A 23,012-nucleotide genomic window follows, 5' to 3' on the forward strand; every position below is an offset into this window, starting at 1 on the left:
CTTTCAGTCTTCTTGCAGAGAGTGAAGTGACTATTGCAATAAGTGTCTAGCTTTAGACCTTGTAGACATCTTAGCAACAACATTCTTTAAAATAAATCTTAAAAACAAGGACTTGTCTAATACCACACTAAAAAACATATCCATTATGTAGTGCTTCCCTCTAATGTAACTCATTATATGGAAAGTCATTATGAATAGAACAGTAACTTCAAAAAGAACAGTCAATCAAGCATTCTATACCACAGTCTCCAACTGTAGCCTCACAACTTGTAGAGAAGACAACACACATGGTTAACTACAGTGTTTCCGTGCAAAGAGGGTCTGATTTCAAGGTACTTCTGAACTGCTACTCCAAGTTGCATTTCTGAACACAGGGATATTGACTGCTCTTAAAATGTCTCAGTAATTAAGTCTAAATAATGTGGTTTGGAGATCTTTACTATCATCAACAAAGATTAAGTGTAAAGCAGAACTAAAAGCAGACTGCAAAAGATAACTTATACCCTAGGAGGAAAAAGCATTGAGGTTTTTCTTCTACTCCTCAGATGCTAACATGTTAGCCAACTAAACCACACGTTTTCAAACTGCAGAAGTTACTTCAGCTTAAGATAGTCATTTGGAAAGACAAAGGCTGAAAGAGCAAGACCTTACAGCTGCATGGTACCTGCTAACAATGGTCATGGAAGAAGCTGAGGTATTCAAGTGCCTTCACTTGATCTTTCCTGGAAAGACCAGTACAAATATCAGATGGAGGGAACTACAGAAGACTTGAGCCAGACAGTGGTATCCAGTGAAGAGACAAGAACCAACAAGCAAGCAGAAATACAAGTAGATCTTAAACACAAGAAAAGACTTTTCCACATGGTGAAAATGGCCAAGCATCAAAGATATTACAGAGATAATACAGAATCTGACTAGGAGAAACTTTAAACTCAGCTGGATTTGGTGCTGGGGATGGTGTTCCATGTTGACTTTGTTTAAAGCCAGGTATTGAAGTGTGCTATTATACACACGAATACTGAAGAATAAGTGAGTATGTTGTCCATATGTCCATATGTCATATGTCCTATGATGATAGTTTTAGTATGTCCCTTAAGGAGGTACTAACAGCAGACGAGGAACCACTTGTTATTCAATTAGCTGGAATAAATGTAGAAATAATTAACATGCTTGAAACATCATTTAAGAAATCCTGTCAATACTATCCTTAACTTCTAGGGAAGCCACTTTGCTTAACAAGTTAACAAACTCAGGAAGCTTGAGAAAGACCTCCAGGCTTCAAATTTTTGACTAAAACATACCCATTTGATGTTTCTGAAAACATACCTCTGAAATTCTGCTCTGACATTACTAATGCACAGTCTACCTCCTTGAGGCTGTTTGTGACAGCTTCATTATCAACTAGAGACAGACAAAATGTGTCATGCCTTTACGGAAGCTTCAGAACGGAGTCCTTCACTTTTAAGGAACAGTTGTACATGAGCTATAAAAAGAAGGAAAAAAGCACACTTGGGAATGAATTGAAGCAGAAGGAAATTGCTTTGAACAGCAACTGTTGCTTAATCCATTGTGCAAGTTTATCACTGTTCTGGTTTTCTGGGATTTCTTTCTTCCAAATATCAAATACTGCCTACGAAATTCTTCACCGAGCAGTCTCTGATGACATCTCCCAAAAGCACTGAATTTTACAGTAGTGTTATACTGAATGCAATGCCAGGGTGGATGGAGCTTTAGATAACCTGATCCCATAGCAGAAGGATTGGAACTAGACTGTCTTTAAGAAACATTCCAACCCAGATTATTCTACAGCTCCACTAAATAATGCAGAGCACTTGCTAGACTGAGTCCAACCAGGTTTTCCTCTTACAGCAAATCCTGCAGTGCTAAATCAACCAAGCACCTTCAACTTCAGGTCAGTGTTTTTGCTTTCCTGTCACCCTGCATTCTGAAATCTACAGATGCCTCAATGAGAAAATTCAGTACACTTTTTAAAAAAGTCAGACAACAAAGCAACCAGGCAACAGTTCAGTCATACCAGTTAGCTGCCAAATCATTTCCAGTTCAGCATCTATACTAACCTGTCACCAATGCTTGCTTTAACACACAAGAGCCTGCCTGCTTAACAGAACAATAACCACAAATGATTAGCTGAAGCTGAGCAACACACTACTGTTTTGCACAGAGAGAGGATGAAGTAGTAAGGCACTGAAGTACAAGCATACTACCTCTTTTTTGCACAGATGAGATGCCATACTCTTACATCAACTTACGTTTGTTTCTTTCCACGTAGAACAGTGTTTTCAAACATCATAAACATTATATCTAAGGACTAAAAGTAGAGTGGAAACACTAAACTGCTAAGAATCCTGATGTTGCATAACCAGTGGTCCTAGCTTTCTCAGTGTCTCTGCTTGTGCTGAGGGAGTAAACTGTCTTTAGAAACATCACGTACTAGAATCAGCCACGACTACTCACAAGTGGACACTTCAGCTTTCAGGAACTCCACACAGAATCAGGCAAGTAAGAACTCCAGCAGTGGTGTATATTTTGCTTGTATTTCTTGACTCATCTCACAGAAGCGCAGCATAAGCTATACATATAAATAAGTTTAAATCAGCTATTTTCTAAAGTACAACAGGCAGAAAAGTCACTTGTTTTTACTGAGCTTAAACGGAACACTCAACTGCTTGTTCACTGACAACAGGACAAATGAACAGGGCTACCCTGAAGTAAATTCTCACAGCATCCACTCACCTTCTCCAAATCAGACAGTGTTACAATGAGAAATAGACAACTTTATATAAGTCTGCACACTGCTTCTTACAAAACAAAGCAGAAGATGCTTGAAAAAATGAAGTCACTTACCTTCTGTATGTTACAAAATTTTTTACCTATCCAAATGCAGGGTTTAGGATTAAGAAAGGACAGCATTAAGAAAAAAAACAGCATAGGTCTGAGTTCAGACACCACCTCCAGAGGTGTTTTACTAATATGCAGCTGTAGTGATGCAGGTTTTAAAGGTGCTTAAACTTAAGATTAAATCTGTAATGCAAAAAAAGCAGGAAAATGTTGATTAGCCAGCAAGAAGCTGTGCTCTCTATATATCCACACAGCACAGTAAGTCATAAGTACTTCCTAATCAAGGAACAGCAAAGCAATTCAAGGAAATTATACTGCAGATATCTATTGTAAAGTATGGTTTTAGAAGGAGAGTCATAGAGGCTGCCAGCTGTTCACTGTTAAGAGACCTACTCCAAATGCTAATCTTGTTAATAAACTGATGACAACACCCTGGTTCACCCCAGAACCAGACCTCAAAGGAAGGCTATTATTTATTCTTAAGTGAAAAAACTGTAATTCACTGGACAGAAAATACATATAAAATCCAGGCAGGTATCTTTAGAAAAAGATGATAGAGCATTTCTTTCATGTGATTCCCTCTTGACATCACTTGGCAAAGTATGTACCTGCAAATCTTGATTAGGTAATAAAAAAGCTACTGTGGCAGAACAACCTATGACTATCTACTTACAGAAAAAGTATTAAGCAAGGACAGAAAAAAGTTTAATCTGACTACTAGACAGATTTTTTTTTTCCTGTTTCCCATTATATCAGTTTGTCTCCACGTTTCTCAAGTTCCCTCTATATCAGTACACGTGACTAGATCCAGCAGCTCTGGCAGAACAAGGTTCCCCAAATCATTACTATCATATTTAGATTGTATGATGGGAGCTATACTTGCTATACTTGCCATCTCAAGCAATTCTGTCCACGTCATTCAACTCTTATAAACTGTAAATGTTTTAGGATTATGCAACAAAGAAAGGGCTTCCCCTGGGAAAAGTGGGAGTAAGACCCTCTCTAACTCCCATTTTCTTAGACAAATATTAACTTTAGTTAATATTCCAATTCTAGTTACATTCATACTCAAAAGATGCTATGCTTCAACACAATAGCTACTTAACGAGAGTCTGACACGATCAGCTGCAGATCAGTTTGTCTCTCCTTTCTCTTTCAAGATCTCTTGGTTCTGAAGTGAAACGACTGTTGAAGACAGCTATCACCTTGACTTCAATCTGCACAATCCTAAAGGTAATTGGAATCACTGACCGTGAAGTAGAACACACCTATAATACAATTTAGGATCCACAGTAAGTGCCTTCAGCATCTACTCACATGAAGCAAGCACTGCACTCAAAAGACTGCAAGCAGTAAAGATCAACATCAACACAGTCTCTCATAATGTTCTTCTCTCCAAACTGGAAAGACATGGATTTGACAATGAACTTGCTCAATGAACGAAGAATTGGTTGCAAGACTGTACCCTGAGAGAGGTGGTCAGTGGTTCAGTGTCCAAATGGAGATCACTCATCACTATGAGTGGAATCTCTCAGGTGTCAGTACTGGGACCAGTGCTCTTTAAAAATCTTCAATGACATCAAGTGAATGCACCCTCAGCAACTTTGTGGATGACAGCAAACTCTGTGCTGCAGCTGACACACATTAGGGACGGGATGCCACCCAAGAGACCTAGACAGGTTAGACCCTGCCAAGTCTACAGTTTTGCACCAGGGTCATGGCAACTCCCACCTTCAATACAAGCAAGAGTATGTAAGAATGGAGCATGACCCTGCAAAAGACTAAGAATACTGCTGCATGGCAAACTGGACACAAGCCAGAATGTGCCCTCATGCCCAGAAAGCTAACTGTATCCCCGACTGCATCAAAAGAAGCAGTCAGCATGGTGAGGGAGGTGATTCTGACCCTCTGCTCTGTGTTGGTGAGGTCTTACCTGAAGTACTAACCAAGATGTGAAGTCCTCAGTACAGAAGAGATGTGGAGTTGTTGGAGTACGCTCAGAGGAGAGCTATACAAATGACCCCATGGATGGAACAACTCCCTCATGAGGACAGAGTGAGAGAGTTGGGGCTGTTCATCCTGGAAAAAGAGAAGGCTCTGGGGAGACCTGACAACAGCCTTTCAATATCTAAAGGCAGGATAAAAGAATGAAGGGGACATACACTTTAGCAGGCTGTGATAAAACAAGGGGAAATGGCTTCAAACTAGAAAGGAGGAAATTTAGAGAGGATATAATGAATTCAGAGATTCAGACTGGAGATAAGGTGAGGCATAGGAACAGATTGTACAGAGAGATGACGGAAGCCCCATCTTTGGAGATCTTTAACATCAGGCTGTACTTCTGAGCAACCTGATGTCCTTATTCTCTACAGGAGAGTTGGACTGGCCAACCATTAAGGATCCTTTCCAACTCAAAAGATTCTGAAAGTCTGTGGTCAAGGCAAAGAAGTTGATGCACAATCATTAGTCATGTACAGTGAAATAGTCAAGTTTTCAAATTCTCCATAATTCTTCAGGCAGTTACGTGATTTTCATGCCTAGCACTAATCCTCCTGAGATTATGCAGTGCTATATAATATAAAAATAGGAAGCAAGTATGGTAATCTCGATACAAACTGTGACCAGTTCGGTCACGTACTGTTGAAGGGCAAGCAGTATGCCTCTTCTGCAGCATTACCATCTCATAACTAGAACCAGAAGGACACAATAGCAGTATTACAGTCAGAAATAAATGGCTATAGACAAAGTCTTTAGATGTTTCACTTACTATACGAAAGCATCTCTGTTGTTTAGAAGCACAGAAGATCAGCTAACTCTTCACCTCCTCTAAGTTAAAACTTAACTTTACAATATTATAGTCAGTTCCGTGTGTTAAATGGTAAGTCAGGGAGGAATATAAATTTAATTCCAATGTAGCATAGAACAAACCACACTAAGTTGCTACATCAGCAGGTTTCCTCTGACCATCATTATGACCACCCTGATTCAACCATATGTGGCTCTGGGCAGCCTGGTCTAGTGGCTGGCGACCCTGCAGGTCACAGCAGGGGGGTTGAAACTTGAAACAAATGATCATTGTGATCCTTTTCAAACGAGGCCATTATACAATTCTATGATTCTTTTTAGTGAGCTCTACACTGTTGTTAGAAAGATAAATACTGACCACACCAAGCTACTCTAGTCCATAAGACTCTGTATGACTTGCCTCCAGAAGAGCCTGAACCTCACCAAAACTCTGACACTTAGCTGTCCTAGAAGTATGCCCAAAACCTTACTTGCCATCTAAATCTGTACCAATACACCAGGAAAAAAAAAAAAAAAAAAGCAAACTGATACACAAGTAACAACTCTGAGCAGCTTCTCCTTGGCACAAAGAAATTGTGTCAGCATTGGCCAGTTAGCTCTTTCAATTCTTGTACCCAGAGAGCAGCCGTAACACCTTCACATCTCAACTGTGAAAGGATCCTTATTCGGACCAAATCTATCCTTAGGGACTTTCAGAAAAGGCTTCTGACAGTCACTGCTCTGAAGAGTGGCTCATGAAGAGGTACATTGTTTTAGCTTTAATAGCACTCTGAAGAAAATCTAACTGTGGAACCTGCCTGCCTCTGAGCTTATCCCCAGGATAACAAGTTCAGACAGATTACAGGGTTTACTTTTGATTAGGTCACTTACATGAGGAAGAGACAACTAAGTTATTTTCTTCTTCTAAGTTCTTCTCTCAAACGAATTACATCATATAGCCTTTAAGATCAGAAAATATTTGGCTCTACTATCCCAAGCTTCACAAATAATTTAAGTGTAAAGAACATTTAGAAGGGCTGCTGCCCACGTAGTATGTAGCAATACTAGCTAATTGCCATCCCAAATACCTAGAGCCTGAATGAGAAGACAGAGAACCTTAACCTTAGAGTTACAATTGTAAAAACAGCATAAAGGACTAGATTTCACTTTGAAAGGCAGCTCATATAGCCAATAGCTTCACACTGTGTTAGCATCTCTGGTTATTAAAGCATTCTAGCTTGACTTTGTCATGTTCTTTATACAACGCTGCTGTCAACTGAGACCAAAAGCTGTAGCTTCCAAACCCATGATCTCTCAAAGAGGAAGCAGATGACAAAGCAGCATCTGACCCTGACACATACCTATTACATCCTCTCCTAGTTTTTTTAGGTCAGCTACAGTAAATAAAACTTACCCTAAAGATTTTTCAACTTCACTATGAAAGCGAATTGTTTCATTAAAAAAAAAAAATGCCTGGTTTTCCTTTATAAAAGACCTAAATCTAAGGACTCTGCCATACTTGAACTCTGTCTAATAAATAAATGCATTTAATAGGCAAAGAGGTAGACAAAGGTGTCATTCAGATCAGGAGTAAGTTCAGGCTACAAACTGTTTAACACCTTGATTGCCTTGTGTGGATGTAGGAGCTGGACTCAATTTTTCTTCATGAGTTTGTCCAACTCAGAACAAAAGTTCTATGATAGCAGGTGTGAAATCTGACCTCTGACCAGAACAGACTCAGTGCCCTGAAGTTAGAACACGTTGTTCAGTACTTTATCACTAGTGGCTGGAAGCCCTTCTACAAGTGAGACTACATCTCCCTGGACTACCACCCTGTCATCCCTGTAGCGAAAAACCTTTCCCTTCTTTCAGCCTCTCTGTCCCTGCTCAACACAAGGCCCAGGACCTGCTCCCCAGAGAAGCCCTGATCCCATCAGTATGGCTGCTAGTGATCTGTCTGCCTGAATCAGGGGTGCACAGTGCTCTTGCCTTGACTGCAGCCCTTCAAAGCTCCTTTCTCTCAACAGTTCCAGACCTTCAGGACAGCAGATTTGCCCTGAAGAACGTGAATGACTTTCATCCAAATAGGTACCATCTACAGACATGATGAGGGCAAGCTCCTCCATACTAAATATAGTCAGTGCTACAGAGTACACAAGACCTCTATTCATAAGGAAAATCATGGAGTATTAACCACTAAACTCAGGAATCCTACAGATTTTCCATCTCTAGCCACCTCTTGCCTAAGATGTTACCAGAATTCTGCAGGAAACTGCAATCATGCTAGGCATGACTCAAGGCAGATAACATCTATCGCGCTCTCCTCAGCCACAGAGTTATGTTTCAAAGATGTGCATTCCTCTACAACTTACTCTCGGTAATCAATTCTGGGTAGTTAGATTCAGCTTCTCCCTGACTTGCACAGAAATGACTCCCACAAGTCAGTGAGTTACTCACGGACCACAGCAAGGCTCCTCAGATAACCCTTACTGCACTCACGTAACAGCAGTAAGACACTGCTCCAGCCACGAAGAACATTCCCAACCTTTCTGACATAGCAAATATTTGACAGTGGCTTCTCCTCCTGCAAAATGATATTGCAATTAATATGCAGTTTGACACAACATCTAACGCTCACACCTTTCACACATTCTAAAGAAAGAACAAAGATAGTTCTTTCAAACAAGATAGTTTTAAGGTCTCTCACTTTTGGGGATGGATGACTGCAGATCTTTAATTATGCCAGCGAACACTAATGATATTGAAAAGTTCCCTAATCCACAGACAAATAGAACCAACTCTGACAGCTGATTTAACCAATAAAAGAATGAAGCAAGTCATATGCCTTGGAAACACTCCCTTCTAAAAATTAATTCCAACACCTTACTCCCTCTTGAGAAGGACAGGATCCGTGTCTGCCAAGAACACATGTACCACGACATTTAAAAACTCCAAATGCCAATACACTTGGAAACAAAAATCTGGTACCAGGTCAGTTACTCATGCAAAAGGATTATCAAGTAGATATCCTGCCTGTTGACCTACAACACCCACCCACAGTAATCATCCCTACCTGTAACCATAAACTGAAACACAAAGGAAGAAGGCTTTCAACAGTTAACAGCCTGAATTCCTCAGCCGCTTTGAAGCCTGGTTATTCCTTGTTGACCAGGAGATTATTTGGAGAAGTCATATCTCAGAGGCACACAAATATCAGAGCAGACAACTACATTTGGAAACCAGCCTTCTCAACTTAAGGAAAATTAATGTACTTCCAATTAAAAGATTTGGCTAACAGAAACAGAACTGGAATTAAAACAATAGTTTCTGCTCACCTTTTACCCTCATCTTCTCAGGCTCAACTTCACTCCCTTCCTTCATCCACTTCCTCAGAATGAGGGGGAAAGACACAGAGGCTTTTACAGGTACTTCATCACACAGTTCACTTGCTCCACTACGGCCTCCCCATAGGCTACAGGGAAACAAAGGGCCCAGAACACCTTCTTCCACCCCGACCTCAGTGTACACAGGACTAGTCACCACACCTTTCTCCTCACTCCTACCCACCTGCACATCATCATTTCACCACTTTCTCAAATCCATTTCCAAAGAGGCACCACAGAGCCACCAGACAGGCCCAATCATGCCCTGTGGTGGGCAATTAGCTGTGTGCAAAGGACAACCAACAGAGCTCAGCCCGTGAGTCCTCTGGCACAAACCCCGCTGCTAAGGCCCAGTGCTGCCTGTTGCCACAGTGGAGAAAAACAAGCCAGCCAGTCCAGATGTAGATTGGCATTACCCAAGTAGTAAGTGGAGCAGTAAGGTGGAGGGAAAAAAAAGAAAGGAAGCAACAATCTTTAAAGACAATGTTTTTCTTATAAAATCCAAGGAGTTCAACAGATCCACGGCAACTGTGGGAAAACCCTTCAACTTTAGACAATACTGATATTTCCCAGCCCGTATGGAGCTATGTAAGAAGTACTTTCCAGGGGCAAAGTGCCCCACCTAGTGCCTATCATCATAAAGTAACCATTTTAAATGTTTAACTTGAGTATGACTATGCCACCAATGTTTCCATTTGCAGGCTGGCACTGATTTGGACTGACTAACTGTACAAGCAATGGTATGTTCCCAAAGCAGAAAGAGCAGCACACCTGGACATCAAGGATTTGCCGCCTCTTTGATTTTCAACAGCATAGCAAGGCAGATGGAATCAAGCATATACGAACCCAAAAGATAACCCAAAAGTCTAGCCTTATAACTTCTCAAACCCGAGTCAGATACTGCTCAAACTACTCATCTGCCATCCTAACATGAAAAGCCTCTTCACCTCTATGTTATACATACAATACTTCAAACACTTTTTTTTTTTTTAAATAAAAAAATTCCTGTTCCCGTTAACCCAAAGAACTTCTGTATTTTCCATTTAGGATTAAGAAACCCTTTCATCAATGTATATTATACAGGCACCAGCCATCCATATTTCAAGTGTTAACAGCGATCCAAGTAGCACTAGATGTCTAAATCATGCTCTTCATACACATTTAGGTAGTTCAATACAAAGTCTGGCACATATGTATTACAATTTGACTCCATTATCTTAATATGGAGTAAAAAAAAAAGTGATAAATTATATGGCTACAGCCCTTCCTGACATTCCAATAGCCATGTTTTCCAGACGTACAAAGAAAAAAAAAGCAACATAGCCCTCTCAAATGAAGTCATGAGAAGAGCTACTGCAGAAGCACTGAATGTAAGACAGAAGCGTGGAGCGTGGTCTGGTGCAACTGCCATGATCAAGCAGCTGTCTCAGGCTTTCCTCACAGGACAGGCCTCCAGTTACTGAAGTCAAGGAAGACTATCCATTGCACTGCCCTAAGTCACCAGTCTACTAAAATACAGTAATAGAGAACACATTTTAACTAACACTATCTTGGACAAAAAAATCCTTCAGAGATATCATATGTGTAACTTGTTACACACTCCTTGATATGGAAGCATTCAACCATTTCATAGGAGTTTAGCTATGCAAAAAACCTTTCACACACAAAAAAAGTAGTCCCGCACCCAGTTATAATTCAGTAAGGTATTACTGGCCATCACTTGATCTCCAAGATGACTAGTTTTGTATTACTGAGTTGCAGTGGATCAGAGAATTTTCACTACAATCACTCTCCTTACGACAATAGCCTTTAACCAAAGACAAGTATGACTCAATTTACTTTTCTTTCAGTTTGTTCAATCATTACAGAAAAAAAATTCAGCTACTCATTTGGTTAATGAGGCTGTAATCCTCATCTTGCCTACCAACTTCTCAACCATGGATGCAGTCCAACGCAACTTTCTATGCCAAGTTTCACAGTTTAGCTATCTGAATGCAAAAGCAGCTCCTATACTCTTCATTTTAAGCAGTTCACTTTGTCAGCAATTTTCCAGTCCCCTCTAGAAAGGGTGCTCTGGCCAAATTAAGAGTAGCAGTTATATATCAGTAATTATATTTTGGGATCTAGCTGAAGGTACAAACACATCAAAAAAAGTTGTGCTTGTTAATAAACTCTCTTCACTATGCATGCAAGCAGCACATGCACAGTTTGTTATGAGAAGCATATGGTGTTTTAGAGTTATGACTTTAGTTGTCCCTGTTTCGAAAACAGACAGAAAACAGCTTCTAATGCATATTGGGAAGAAAGAAATTGCAGCAGGAAGTCTGACAGGATTTATAACCACGTTACTAGAGATAAAAATAAAATCCCTAATTATGATTATAGCAGGTATTAGGATTTTGAAAGCTCTTTGTATAACAACTGATTTGCAATATTTCCTGTATACCTATATCTAGTTACATTTGTTGGCTCAAAACCACAGCAAGCAGTTGACAGAAAAAGAAAGGAAATTCTAAGATTTTGCCCTGCACTAAAATCTTATTACTCATGTATGAAATGCTAGTAAAGCTAGTGGATGAATGCAAGTACAGATCACAGCATTAGGTATTTTTGCTATTTCGGGTGGACAAACAAAATGGAGGGCAGAGTAACAAGGACCCCATTACAAACAAAAAAACAAAAAAAAGGGAGGAAGGCCTGCAGCTGCTAACTGTGGCAGTTTGGCCAAACAGTTATTACCTATTTAAGAGCAATGACTCTGCCCATAGAAGCACAAAACAATCAATCAGATGTCCTAGTACCTTTCTTTCTACTTGCCTCCCACACTCACCAGAAACATGCTCCTAGCGCACAGCTCCAAAGGACATCTCCCCCTCCTCCCCCAAATGCACTCTATTCCGAGTTACCTAAAGTTGCAGGAAACTTCAGTACAGTGGCTGGGTGTATTTGCTCCTGCCCCACTGGCACCACGCACTTACTAAAAGCTGCTTTACCATTCAGCCTTTTCTGCACTGCGTCAGATCAGGCATAGCTGTTTCTGATGGGAGAGTACTGTGACTGCAAGGAAGCATTCACAGGTGCACTCAGAGCACGGAGGTTAAGCACAGTTCTGCACCAGCACTGAAAATGGAGGGGCGTGCTACAGAGGCCCAAATTCACAAGGCCAGTTTAAACAACAGACAGGCAAACCCTTGATCTTCTACTGGTGCCTGTGTACTTCATTTCTCACTGTAAGTATTTCCTACAGCAAGCCTAAAACAGAATTATCTCCTGATAGCAATTCATAGTTCCAATATTAACAAAAAAAGCAATGACACAAACATGAAATTCTATCTGATTTTTTCCTATATGAAGGCCTGCAAACACTAAGCTTCCCATGTAGTTACACAGGAAAAAAAAAACCCTGCAACCCTCTACATTTCATATCCATACCTTGTATTTCCCTGTCCCAGTCCTGGAGAAACAGTTCTTGCTACAGGACTGAAAGCCACATCTTTTTCCCTAGTGAACTTAATTTAGTCTCCGTGAATGTTAAAGTTGGAGTACGCCCTCTGCTCCCCTCCAAATGAAGTCAAAGCAATCCTTGAAGGTCCTTTCACACGTGGGGTTGCAGCCCACATAGAGCTGGCAGACACTGCAGGAGGAATCTATTCTCCTGCCTACTTCCTAGCCCCACCAACCCACACCCCAGCAAGACGGCCAAAAAATTCAGAATCAGCTCAGCATGTCACAGGCGAGCACAGAGCACACTGGGAGGCAGATCCCAAATACACCTTTACCAACCAGTAATTCTACTTTTGAAAAAAAATATGCAAGAAATGAAGCTAAAGTATTGTCAACAACATAAGAAACAGAGACCCTACCAGTGGAAATGTCAAATTGGTACTACTTCTCCCTTTCTACAGGTGAATCTCCATTCCTTAGAAGTCAAATTAAGGCACTTAACCTACAAATTTCCTTAAAATCCAAGTAAACATTAGTTTTATTCATCTGCACTGTGTAATAAATCCTACTGATTTTATTTCTGTCATTAAAATTTGACCACCAGAAGAACATAAATACTCCAGCAGTCACAGAAATGGAGTTTCACTGCATAAAACTTGCATAAATCTCTTCCAGTTTAATCCAAGGAAAGATGTAGCGAAACTCATTCCAAAAGCAAATGCAGCTAGCATAAAGCTACACAAAGGATGCTCAATAAATACACCAGCAAGCACTCATAACTTCCAAATGTGCATGTTCTCCCATCTCGCCAGTACTCCAGTATCAAGCACTCAAGAAATTATCACCTTCCAGCAGTTCAGCATCTCAACATTATCTCAATCCACTCCACGCTTGATGAAGACCAAAGAGAAAGCGCCATGCACCTTTCAGGACTCTTATGTGCCCACAGCATCTTCAGAACTCCATTGCTTTCTAGCTTGCATCATGTGGTCAACTACTGCAGTTTTTATCAGAATGCACCCTTTTTGCTAACTACAACAAACCAAGATTCTCAGTTATTTCTGCAACATCTTAAAGCTTCATCTGCCCCAACCTCTTGTATATGCAGCATCTGAGTCATCAGCAAGCCACGGACTGCAGAAGGCAGTGAAGAATCAGTATCACAGAACATTTCATGAAGTGAAGCCTGGAACTCCCTAGAATGATTCCCAGCAATCCCAAGCTGGTGCACTTCACAGCAAGGCAGTGCCAAGCAACACGTCTCCTTGCAGACTTTTTATTAGGAAGCTATAGTTTTTACCAAGCCTGCATATGCCCAAGCTCACTGTGACTACCAAAACAAGTGAAGACCCCTGATGCTTAACTATGAGAATACCACAAAGAACAGTGGCTCAAACAGAATAGAAAACAGCGTGACATTCATTTTAAGCTCCATCTGGAAAGCTTATGCTTGTTCCCAATTTGCATGTTCAAATGTAGGGAATAATGACTTCCTATTACAATTCCTGTTATTGTATCTTTAACTGTTACTAAAACTCTGGAAATCTTGCCAGAAAAAATCAGATTTGAATAATGACTTCAAAAAAAATTGATATACATTTAAAATTTCTAAGGCTTCTCTGAAAGTTTTTTTTTTTTCCCCCCTAATATCTGCAGTAATAAGCTTATAACTCTTTCATCAAGTTTTTAGAAGCGAAGAACTGAACTCTTCACCAGATCCTGGTGTTCCATGAGGGCTTCCTCCTAAGGTACACCTGCTGCACAGAAAGCCTATGCTGAACCAAGAGAACTTCCAAATACAGCAGTGACCAAGCTCTGACAAGGTTAGCACAACACCCGGCTGCTGAATGCCAAAATATTAGATTCAAGGAGCTGCTACAGACCAGCAGCAAAGCTTGCCAGGTGAAAGCAGCGTGCTTAGCATTGGCACCTCCCATGCTCAGTGCCCACACCACCCCTGAGCTTCTGAAGTCATCAAGAGACCAATCTGCCTCTCAGTGGTACTCTACCACTTAAAACTTAGGATGACTTCAAATTCACCAAGAAACTGGACAACAACACACCTTGATCTAGCCCAAAGAGTGGGGCAGCTGGCTTCACCAGGCTAATCCTTCTGAGTAAGCAAAATTAGATAGATTTGAGCAGAATGAGATCAAAAGTTACTTCCTTCAAAATTGCCACTGCAAACAGCAAAACCCAAACCAACATCAGCTGATCCTGCTGATAGCACTGATTTCTGTCAGGACAAGAATGCTGCGCATAACGCTGTGTTCTTACTTTTAAACTCATAGCAGCATCCAGTGACATTTGCTGCCCTCTATAGATAGCAGCATTTATTAGTAGAGCATTAGACAGAAAGCAAAGATCGTGTTAAATTAAGATTGAAACATATATTCATCACAAATTGAATTTCTCTGTTAGCAAGCATTCTGTTTTACTGCTGTGAAGAACCTCAGCAATAGAAACAGAAGTCATTACGCTGCAGGACAGCAAGGACTTTGCCCATAAAAGCAGCATTTTGACATCACTGCTACGAGGAAGGAGCTGAGTGTGCATCCCTGTACTATTTTTACCTGCACAGTCCACATCTCCAATGGCACAAACGTATTTTAAGAAACAAAAAAGCTCAAGTATTCCTTTTTTAAAAAATAATGTTTGATCCATTCTCATCTATCTTCAACTGTGTCCCTAAATAAAGGCAGCTTAGCTTTGTCTGTCCTGAAAAATCTTTTAGATTTGCAAATGTTTGAATAGGAAATCTCCAGTGCAGGTTGCATGAAGCCACACAGAAATCTGGGAATAGCCCAAAAGCTGTATATATATACATATATTTTTTATTTTACTTATTTTTTTATTTTTTACAAGCACACACTCTCACGTCAGCAGCTGCTTGGAGTAATTTAAGCATGCTGTACCTGGTGCCCAGCTTAACTGTGGCTTTCTGGGTTTGTACAGCAGCAGTAAGGGTACAAATTACAAAAAGAGCACTCAGGAAAGGACCTGCCCCTCCCTGCAGAACAGCATTAAGGCTAAGTCAAGAAAATGAGCAAAAGTTCATGCTTACAGCAGTGCACAAAGTTAAATTTAATCAGAAATACTACAAGAGTGTGTTTAAGCCACTAATAGGAGAGATTTATGCATGTTGGGAGGTATCACTTGCTAAAACCCAAGCAATTAATACCTCTGCTACACAGAGGAAGGCTGAGCCACTCTGCCAAGATAAAAAGATGAAATTAAGGCATTACTGAGAGAAAACATCAGCTCAGGTACAGCCAGAACACATTTAACACAGTACCAAAGCCGTGCTTCACCAGATTTTAATGAGCATGATAAAATTCCTCAGCACTTTCAAGGTCATTTCTATGTTGTCTGCAATCACAAATTCTCTCAATATACCACAGCAAAAGGCTTCAACCACAGCATCTCTTTTTAAGGAAAACCAGTCTGACTGCCAATTCTGTACTTAAAAATGATTAATGAGTAATTTAAACCCAATTCACAGTCCAGCGCTCAGCTACCACCCCCAGTGCAGCAATCCCAAAAGGCCGGCAGGGAAGGAGAGGCACTGAGCACCACTTCCAGAGCTGAAAAAGAGAGAAAAAAAAAAGAAAAAAGAGAGAAAGAAAAAAGAGAAGAAAAAAGAGAGAAAAAAAAAAGAGAAAAAAGAGAAAAAAGAAAAAAGAGAAAGAAAAGAGAAAAAAAGAAGAAAAAGAAAAAAGAGAAAGAAAAAAGAAAGAAAAAGAGAAAGAAAAAAGAGAAAAAGAGAAAGAAAAAAGAGAAAAAAGAGAAAAAAAAAAGAGAAAAAAGAGAAAGAAAAAAGAGAAAAAAGAGAAAGAAAAAAGAGAAAAAAGAGAAAAAAAAAGAAAAAAGAGAAAGAAAAAAGAGAAAAAAGAAAGAAAAAAGAAAAAAAAGAAAAAGAGAAAAAAGAGAAAAAAGAGAAAAAAAAAAAAAAAGAGAAAAAGAGAAAAAGAGAAAAAAAGAGAAAAAAAAAGAGAAAAAAGAGAAAAAAAGAGAAAAAGAGAAAGAAAAAAAGAAAAAAGAAAAAAAAAAAAAGAGAAAAAAAAAGAAAAAAAAAAAAAGAAAAAAGAAAAAAAGAGAAAAAAAAAAAAGAAAGAAAAAAAAAGAGAAAAAAAGAGAAAAAAAAAAGAGAAAAAAAAAGAAGAAAAAAAAAAAAGAGAAAAAAAAAAGAAGAAAAAAGAAAAAAAAGAAAAAAAAAGAGAAAAAAAGAGAAAAAAAAAAGAGAAAAAAAAAGAGAAAAAAGAAAAGAAAAAAAGGAAGAAAAAAAAAAAAGAAAAAAGAGAAAAAAAGAGAAAAAAAAAAAAAAAAAGAGAAAAAAAAAAAAAAAAGAGAAAAAAAGAAAAAAGAGAAAAAAAAGAAAAAAAAAAAAAAAAAGAAAAAAAGGAAAAAAAAAAAAAGGAAAAGAAAAAAAAAAGAGAAAAAAAAAAAAAGGAAAAAAAGAAGAAAAAAAAAAGAGAAAAAAGAAAAAAAAAAGAGAAAAAGAGAAAAAAGAGAAAAAAGAGAAAAAAAAGAGAAAAAAGAAAAAAGAGAAAAAAAGAGAAAGAGAAAAAAAGAGAAAAAAAAAAGAAAAAAAGAGAAAAAAAAAGAAAAAAAAAGAAAAAAAAAAGAAAGAAAAAAAAAAAAAAAAAAGAGAAAAAAAAAAAAAAGAGAAAAAAAAAAAGAGAAAAAAAAAAAGAGAAAAAAGAGAAAAAAAAAAGAGAAAAAAAAAAGAGAAAAAGGACCGAACCGACGCTATAGCCACATGTCTGGTGTCTGCTGCCCCAATGTGTCCCCATTCACCGACGCATTTCCCCACCTCCATCCGCTTTATTTAACGTTCAATGTGAACACAGATAGAGAAAGGCAGATGAAATCGGACAGGCTGTTTTTCGTACAGACATCGGCACCCCTCACTTTTTTAGAACATATATGTGCACATACTGACGCATACAATTTATAACAAATGCCACTTTTAAGAAATCCAGACACCGAAGTTCTCGACTGAATCATCAAACTAGAGTTGTCCTCCGAACTCCCAGGAGCAGCAACGCATTACAGAGTTTTGGACTCCGCCTAAACCAACTATAATAAAATGAATTTTGTTTTCTTTCTGAAAAAAAAAGAACGCCCGCGGTGCCACCCGGACCCGCACAGAACGCACTGCGCTGAGAGCGCAGCCTGCATCCCCGCGGGTGGGGGTGGAACAACGCAGCAGTACCGCTCCACGGAGCGCACGGACGACGCGTTGCGCCCCGCAGCAAAACCTCCGAAAACGAGGCTTCCTTCAGCACCAAACCCTCGCCAAAAAATTAGGGACAGGAAAAAAAAAACAAAAAAAAAAACAAGAATAAACTAAAATACTACTTCGGTGCGCACAGCGCCGGCGAGGGCGTCAGAGAAGAGCTGCGACGGCAGCCGCGCCCCGGCCGCACCCTCGGCCCCGCAGCGCTCGAAGGAACGAACGGCTCCGCCAAGGGTGGAACGAAGCGCGGGAAAGGGCTAAAGCCGTCGTCGGGCGATGCCGGCACCACACGAAAGGTGGGTCCGGCACAGGTGCCGCGGAAAGGTCCGCAAAAATCCTGGAGCGCGCCGCAAAACATCTACCTCGAGGCGGGGAGAGGGAAAGGTTGGGAGGAGGAGGGGGAAGGAAGAGAGAGGGAAGGGCTGTCTGTCCGCAGGGAATAGGCTGCCAGAGGTCGTAAGCACTCGTGATGCCACGCCGCAAATACCTGGGAGCTCTCAAGTTGGGAGCGCAGCGATCCAACGCTGCCGGAAAGCCGCAGGTTACCTACGACGACAGCGCAGGGTGAGGTCTCCGTCCGCCCCACGCGGCTCCGTACCCACGCACCACCACCGCCCCCTCCCGCCCCGTCCCGCCGCCCCCCGCCCCGACACCCGCGTTGCATCGCGGCGCTCCGGGGGCTGCGTGGGGCCTCGCAGCCGTCCGTCCGTCCCTCAAGCTCCAACACCGCCGCCCGCACCCGCCGATACCACCCCGCTGGAAAGATCCTGCGCCCTGCGGCGTCGGGCCCATAAAGGCGTCCACCGCCCGCCCCCGCCTGAATGACACTGCCGGCGGCCACTCAAAGAGCCCCGCGCGGGCCGCGCCCCCGGTATCCCTCCCCTTCCCTGCCCGCCTGCCGCCCGCTCCCCGCCGCAGAGGGAGCGCCGGGGCGGCGGCCGCCGGACACCTGCGCCGTTTGTTCGACGGTGGCCTCGCGCCCGCGAGATCGGACACGCGTGGCTCTGTGCTCCTCCACCCGGCAGAATACAGAGAGAACGTCGTAGTGCCGCTCCGTTACCGGGAACCGCTCTGTGCCGCTACCGTGCGGATCCCTTCCCGACGGCAGTAGGTGGGCGCGGAGCGACGTGCGGGGCATACATTAAGCAACAATGGCAGCGCCCGGCTCCGGCCCTCCGCGATGGGGCGACAAAGGGGCACGGCCCCACCCGCAGTGCCCCTACCCCACAACTTCTCGCCGCTCTCCCCCCGCCTCCCCGCAGCTCCGCATCGCAATCGGACGGGGCGGTCACATCGAGTCTGAGCTCCGCCAGGGCTCTGCCCTGGGGCAGAGCGATGCGCGGTGCACGCACGGCCGGAGCGAAGCACGACTTACCTCCGTCCGCTCGGCTCAGAGCAAAAAGTGACGGCGCAGCTCTCTCGGGTAAGGAGCGAGGGGCAGAGGGAGTGTCCGCTCAGGGCAAGGCGCAAAGAGGGAAATCGCGGATAGTTCTGAAAGGGCGTGGAAAAGGGTAAAAATAAAATAATAAAACAAGCAGACATAAACCCTCTCCCTCCCTCTCCCTGCAGTCTAACACTGGGGGGGGGGGGGTGTGGAGAGGGGAAAGGGGACAGACAAAAAATAGGGGAAAAGTGGGAAAAAAAATTAAAAAATCGGCGGGGAGAACCCAACAGCGCGGCAGTGACAGCGCTGCGCTCCGCTGCACAAAAAGAGGAGGCGGAGAACCGCGAACAAAGAGCAGCGGGCGCGGGGCGATGCTCTGCCGCTCACTGCCGTCGCCGCCGCTCTCTTAGCACCGCGTCGCCGGGGCCGGGTCCCGCTGCCGCATCGCGGGCTGCGCGCGGGGCAGAGGGGAGGACGCGTGCCGAGCCGCGCCGTGCCAGAGGCGGACCGCGGCGCTGATTTATAGCGGCCGCGCCGCCGGCTCCTGCCCGCCGCCGGGCTGCGTGCGGCTGCGTGTGCCGCGCCCGCCGGCGCGGGGGCGGCTGTCCGCACCCCCTCCCCAGCGCACACACGCACCCCGCAACCGCCGCACCGCCCGCAGCCCGGCGCAGAGCAGCGTGCTGCCGGAGCCGCGTGCGCCCATTGGCGCGGCCGCCACCGCTCGGCCCGCCCACCGGCTAGAGGGCTGCCGCCCATTGGCCGAGCGGGATGCCGCTCGGACCGGCCCCATGGCGCCGCGGAGAAGGGCGCTGTGCGGATCGCGAGGCTGCGAGCGCGGGCAGGGCGGCAGGAAAGGGGCTCGGAGCGGGAATCGGCGCGAGGAAGCGGGCGCTGTTTTACCTCGGCCGGGAGCCCCAGGAGGATGCTCTATTGTGTTTGCTTTTTTTCCCATTTTTCTTCCTTTTACTTTTTTTTTTTTTTACCCTTATTTCATTTTATTCATTTCTTTCCTTTGTTTTTCTTTTCTCCGTTTTCCGTTTTTGTTCTCCCCTTTCTTGTTCTTTTTCCCCTTTTTTCTTTTTCTTTTCCCTTTTTTTCTTTTTTTTTTTCCCTTTTTCTCCATTTTTCATTTTTTCCTTTTTTTTTCCTTTCCTTTTTTCCTTTCTTTTTTCTTCCTTTTTTCCATTTTGTTCCTTTTTTCCTTTTTCTTTTTCTCTTTTCCCCTCTTTTTCATTGTTTTCCTTCTTACCCTTCTTTTTCCTTTCTTTTTTCCCATTTTTTTCCCCATTCATTTATTTTCCCCTTTTTCCTTTTTCATCTTTTTTCATTTTTTTACTTATTTTCCCTCTTTTTCTTTTCTTGCTTAGCTATTTTTTTTGTTTTCTATCTTTTTCCTTATTTTTCATTTCTTTTTGTTCCCTTTTTCCTTTCCTTTCCTTTCCTTTCCTTTCCTTTCCTTTCTTCTTTCCTTTCCTTTCCTTTCCTTTCCTTTCCTTTCCTTTCCTTTCCTTTCCTTTCCTTTCCTTTCCTTTCCTTTCCTTTCCTTTCCTTTCCTTTCCTTTCCTTTCTTTCCCTTCCCCTTCCCTTCCCGTTCCCCTTTCCTTATCCCCTGCTTCACATCACTCTTGCCACTGGCATGTCAGCAGTATGTATGTAAAGTTTATGCCACTGCCGAAGGGCTGTTCTCACGCTTTGACTGCTGGCAGCACCAATGCAAGGAGTGTGATTCATTGGCATAAAGCTTCTGGCAGAATGGAAAAAGGAAGAAAGAAAGGGATGGAAGAAGGAGGAGAAAAGAAAAAAAAGAAGAAAGGAAGGGAAGCAGGCAAACAGGAAGGAAAAAAGAAATACCTTCACTCATTGAGTGCCTCCTGCGTCTCCCATGGACCATGAGTTGTGTTTGAAGAGATGGAACTGTGTGGAAGAAAACACCTGCATACTCCTGTAATGTTTCTGCACTGTACTTGGCCCCAATTTCCCCCACAGTCTGCAGAGCTCCTTGGGTGTAGGTTTCTTGCCCTGATGCACAGTGTCAAAGTGCACACAGTGACGAAGTGCGTGTGATATATTTTGAAAATCAAAGAACTCACAGAAGAGAAATGCTTTAAGCATGTGTTTAGGATATTCTAGCATTTGCATTCAGCAAGGCATATTGACATACACTCAGTTTCAGATAGAGGCATAAAACGGTGAGAGTGTCCTTGAACATTTATAAATGATTAATGTAAAGGAGAAAAGATGTTCACCAGTCGTTCCTTGCAATCACTGCATCCTGTCTCTGTGGCAGAAGCTCTGTGTTGCACAGGTCCTAACTCTGCATTTCAGGCAGTTCAGCACATGCCATGTATGCCCAGTACATTTGACACAGGCTGTGATGACTTCTGTCTCACTATGGCAACTTTCACACCTTGGTATCACAGACCTGCTTGTGAATGGTTCCCAGTGATGCCACCATTAATAAACTCACTCCAGTTCTTCACACTGTGGGTGCAGATATCACCAATTTTGTATGCATCTTTGGGGGGGAGGGCGGAACAAAAAACAACAACAACAACAAAACATTTACTTCTTCTAGGCCTAGTTTGGAGTCATGGTTTAGGGAGCAAAAAGAAAAAGTAAAATAAGTGCACTGTGTTGTGGTTATAGAAACTACTGAGTTTGGTTGCTGAGTGATTCCTCACTGGATTCAGTCAAGGGAAGGGAAGGGAAGGGAAGGGAAAAAGGAAAGGGAAAAAGGAAAGGGAAGGGAAAAAGGGAAGGGAAGGGAAAAAGGAAAGGGAAAAAGGAAAGGGAAGGGAAAAAGGGAAGGGAAGGGAAAAAGGAAAGGGAAGGGAAGGGAAAAAGGAAAGGGAAGGGAAGGGAAAAAGAGAAGGGAAGGGAAGGGAAAAAGGGAAGGGAAAAAGGAAAGGGAAGGGAAGGGAAAAAGAGAAGGGAAGGGAAGGGAAAAAGGGAAGGGAAAAAGGAAAGGGAAGGGAAGGGAAGGGAAAGGGAAGGCAAGGCAAGGCAAGGCAAGGGAAGGGAAGAAGGAAAGGGAAGGGAAGGGAAAAAGGGAAGGGAAGGGAAGGAAAAAAGGGAAGAGAAAGGAAGGGAAGGGAAGGGAAGGGAAGGGAAGGGAAGGGAAGGGAAGGGAAGGGAAGGAAGGGAAGGGAAGGGAAGGGAAGGGAAGGGAAGGGAAGGGAAGGAAGGAAGGGAAGGGAAGGGAAGGGAAGGGAAGGGAAGGGAAAAGTCTTTGAAATTCCATCGGAGTTCAATGTGTTGCATCTCCCTTTCCCTGTACACACAATAAAAATTATAAGTGGCTCAGCTGTTCTCAAGAGTACAGAAACTTGGTTTAAAGACCAAGCCAAAATGTATACGATTAGAAATGAGAAGCTTTTTTGAACTTTCAGGAAATTAAAGGACTCCACTGTAAGCAGCCTCCCTGTCAAGTCTAGTTCTCAGTGTTCAAATTGCATCTCTCCCTCCTCCCCCACAGGGAATGATATTCTGTCTGTAATTAGTGACCAGCCTGTAGCAGTAAAAGCCAAATTTTAGTCATTCTCTTCTAAGAATTTAATATCTCTACCAGTAATGCACTCATGTTTATCACATTTGTCAGTACATGGTGCTAAGATGAAATCAGCCAGAAAATAGCTGCTAAAGTGAATTGTCTTGTCATTTGCCATTCCTGGCCCTGGTGCATTTTCAGAACGCTTTGATGCAGTGATGGCAGAAGTAAAGCTGAACTCTGTCCTTCCTGGGGGATGCATCATTCCTTCAGGGTAAGCTTCTCCTTGCTGTGGTGATGCGTCTTGCAAAGAGGTGCTTATGATCAGCATTAGCTGCCTGGCTGGGCACAGCCTAAAGCCAGAACGTGTACAGCTTTATTAAATGCTCTTTACACAAGGGAAAACTGCAGGAGATCTCACTGCTGTTTGTT

The 23,012-nt window shown here is 42.6% G+C and overlaps 1 protein-coding gene across 15 annotated transcripts in view; it reads right to left on the minus strand.

Moving 5' to 3' along the window:
- Nucleotides 1–19,586, minus strand: part of ELAVL2 (ELAV like RNA binding protein 2) — an 89,593-nt gene extending 70,007 nt beyond the window's left edge. For 3 of the 15 annotated variants that reach the window (XM_085213415.1, XM_085213411.1, XM_085213407.1), the window contains exons 1-2: nt 19,085–19,194; nt 18,197–18,255 (exon numbers count right to left, since the gene is read on the minus strand). Coding sequence is in view for 7 of the 15 variants with exons in the window: in XM_085213401.1 (XP_085069527.1) it covers nt 19,085–19,251 (167 nt within the window). In the remaining 8 variants the exon portion in view is untranslated. Of the gene's footprint in view, nt 1–18,196; nt 18,256–18,362; nt 18,386–18,448; nt 18,487–19,084 lie in introns of those variants that run through there. The other 12 variants (XM_085213401.1, XM_085213400.1, XM_085213406.1 and 9 more) reach the window with 10 other exon arrangements.
- Nucleotides 19,587–23,012: the final 3,426 nt, after the last annotated feature.

Source organism: Meleagris gallopavo, chromosome Z (assembly GCF_905368555.1).
Source record: "Meleagris gallopavo chromosome Z, MGAL_WU_HG_1.1, whole genome shotgun sequence".
In the NCBI taxonomy this organism is placed as follows: domain Eukaryota; kingdom Metazoa; phylum Chordata; class Aves; order Galliformes; family Phasianidae; genus Meleagris; species Meleagris gallopavo.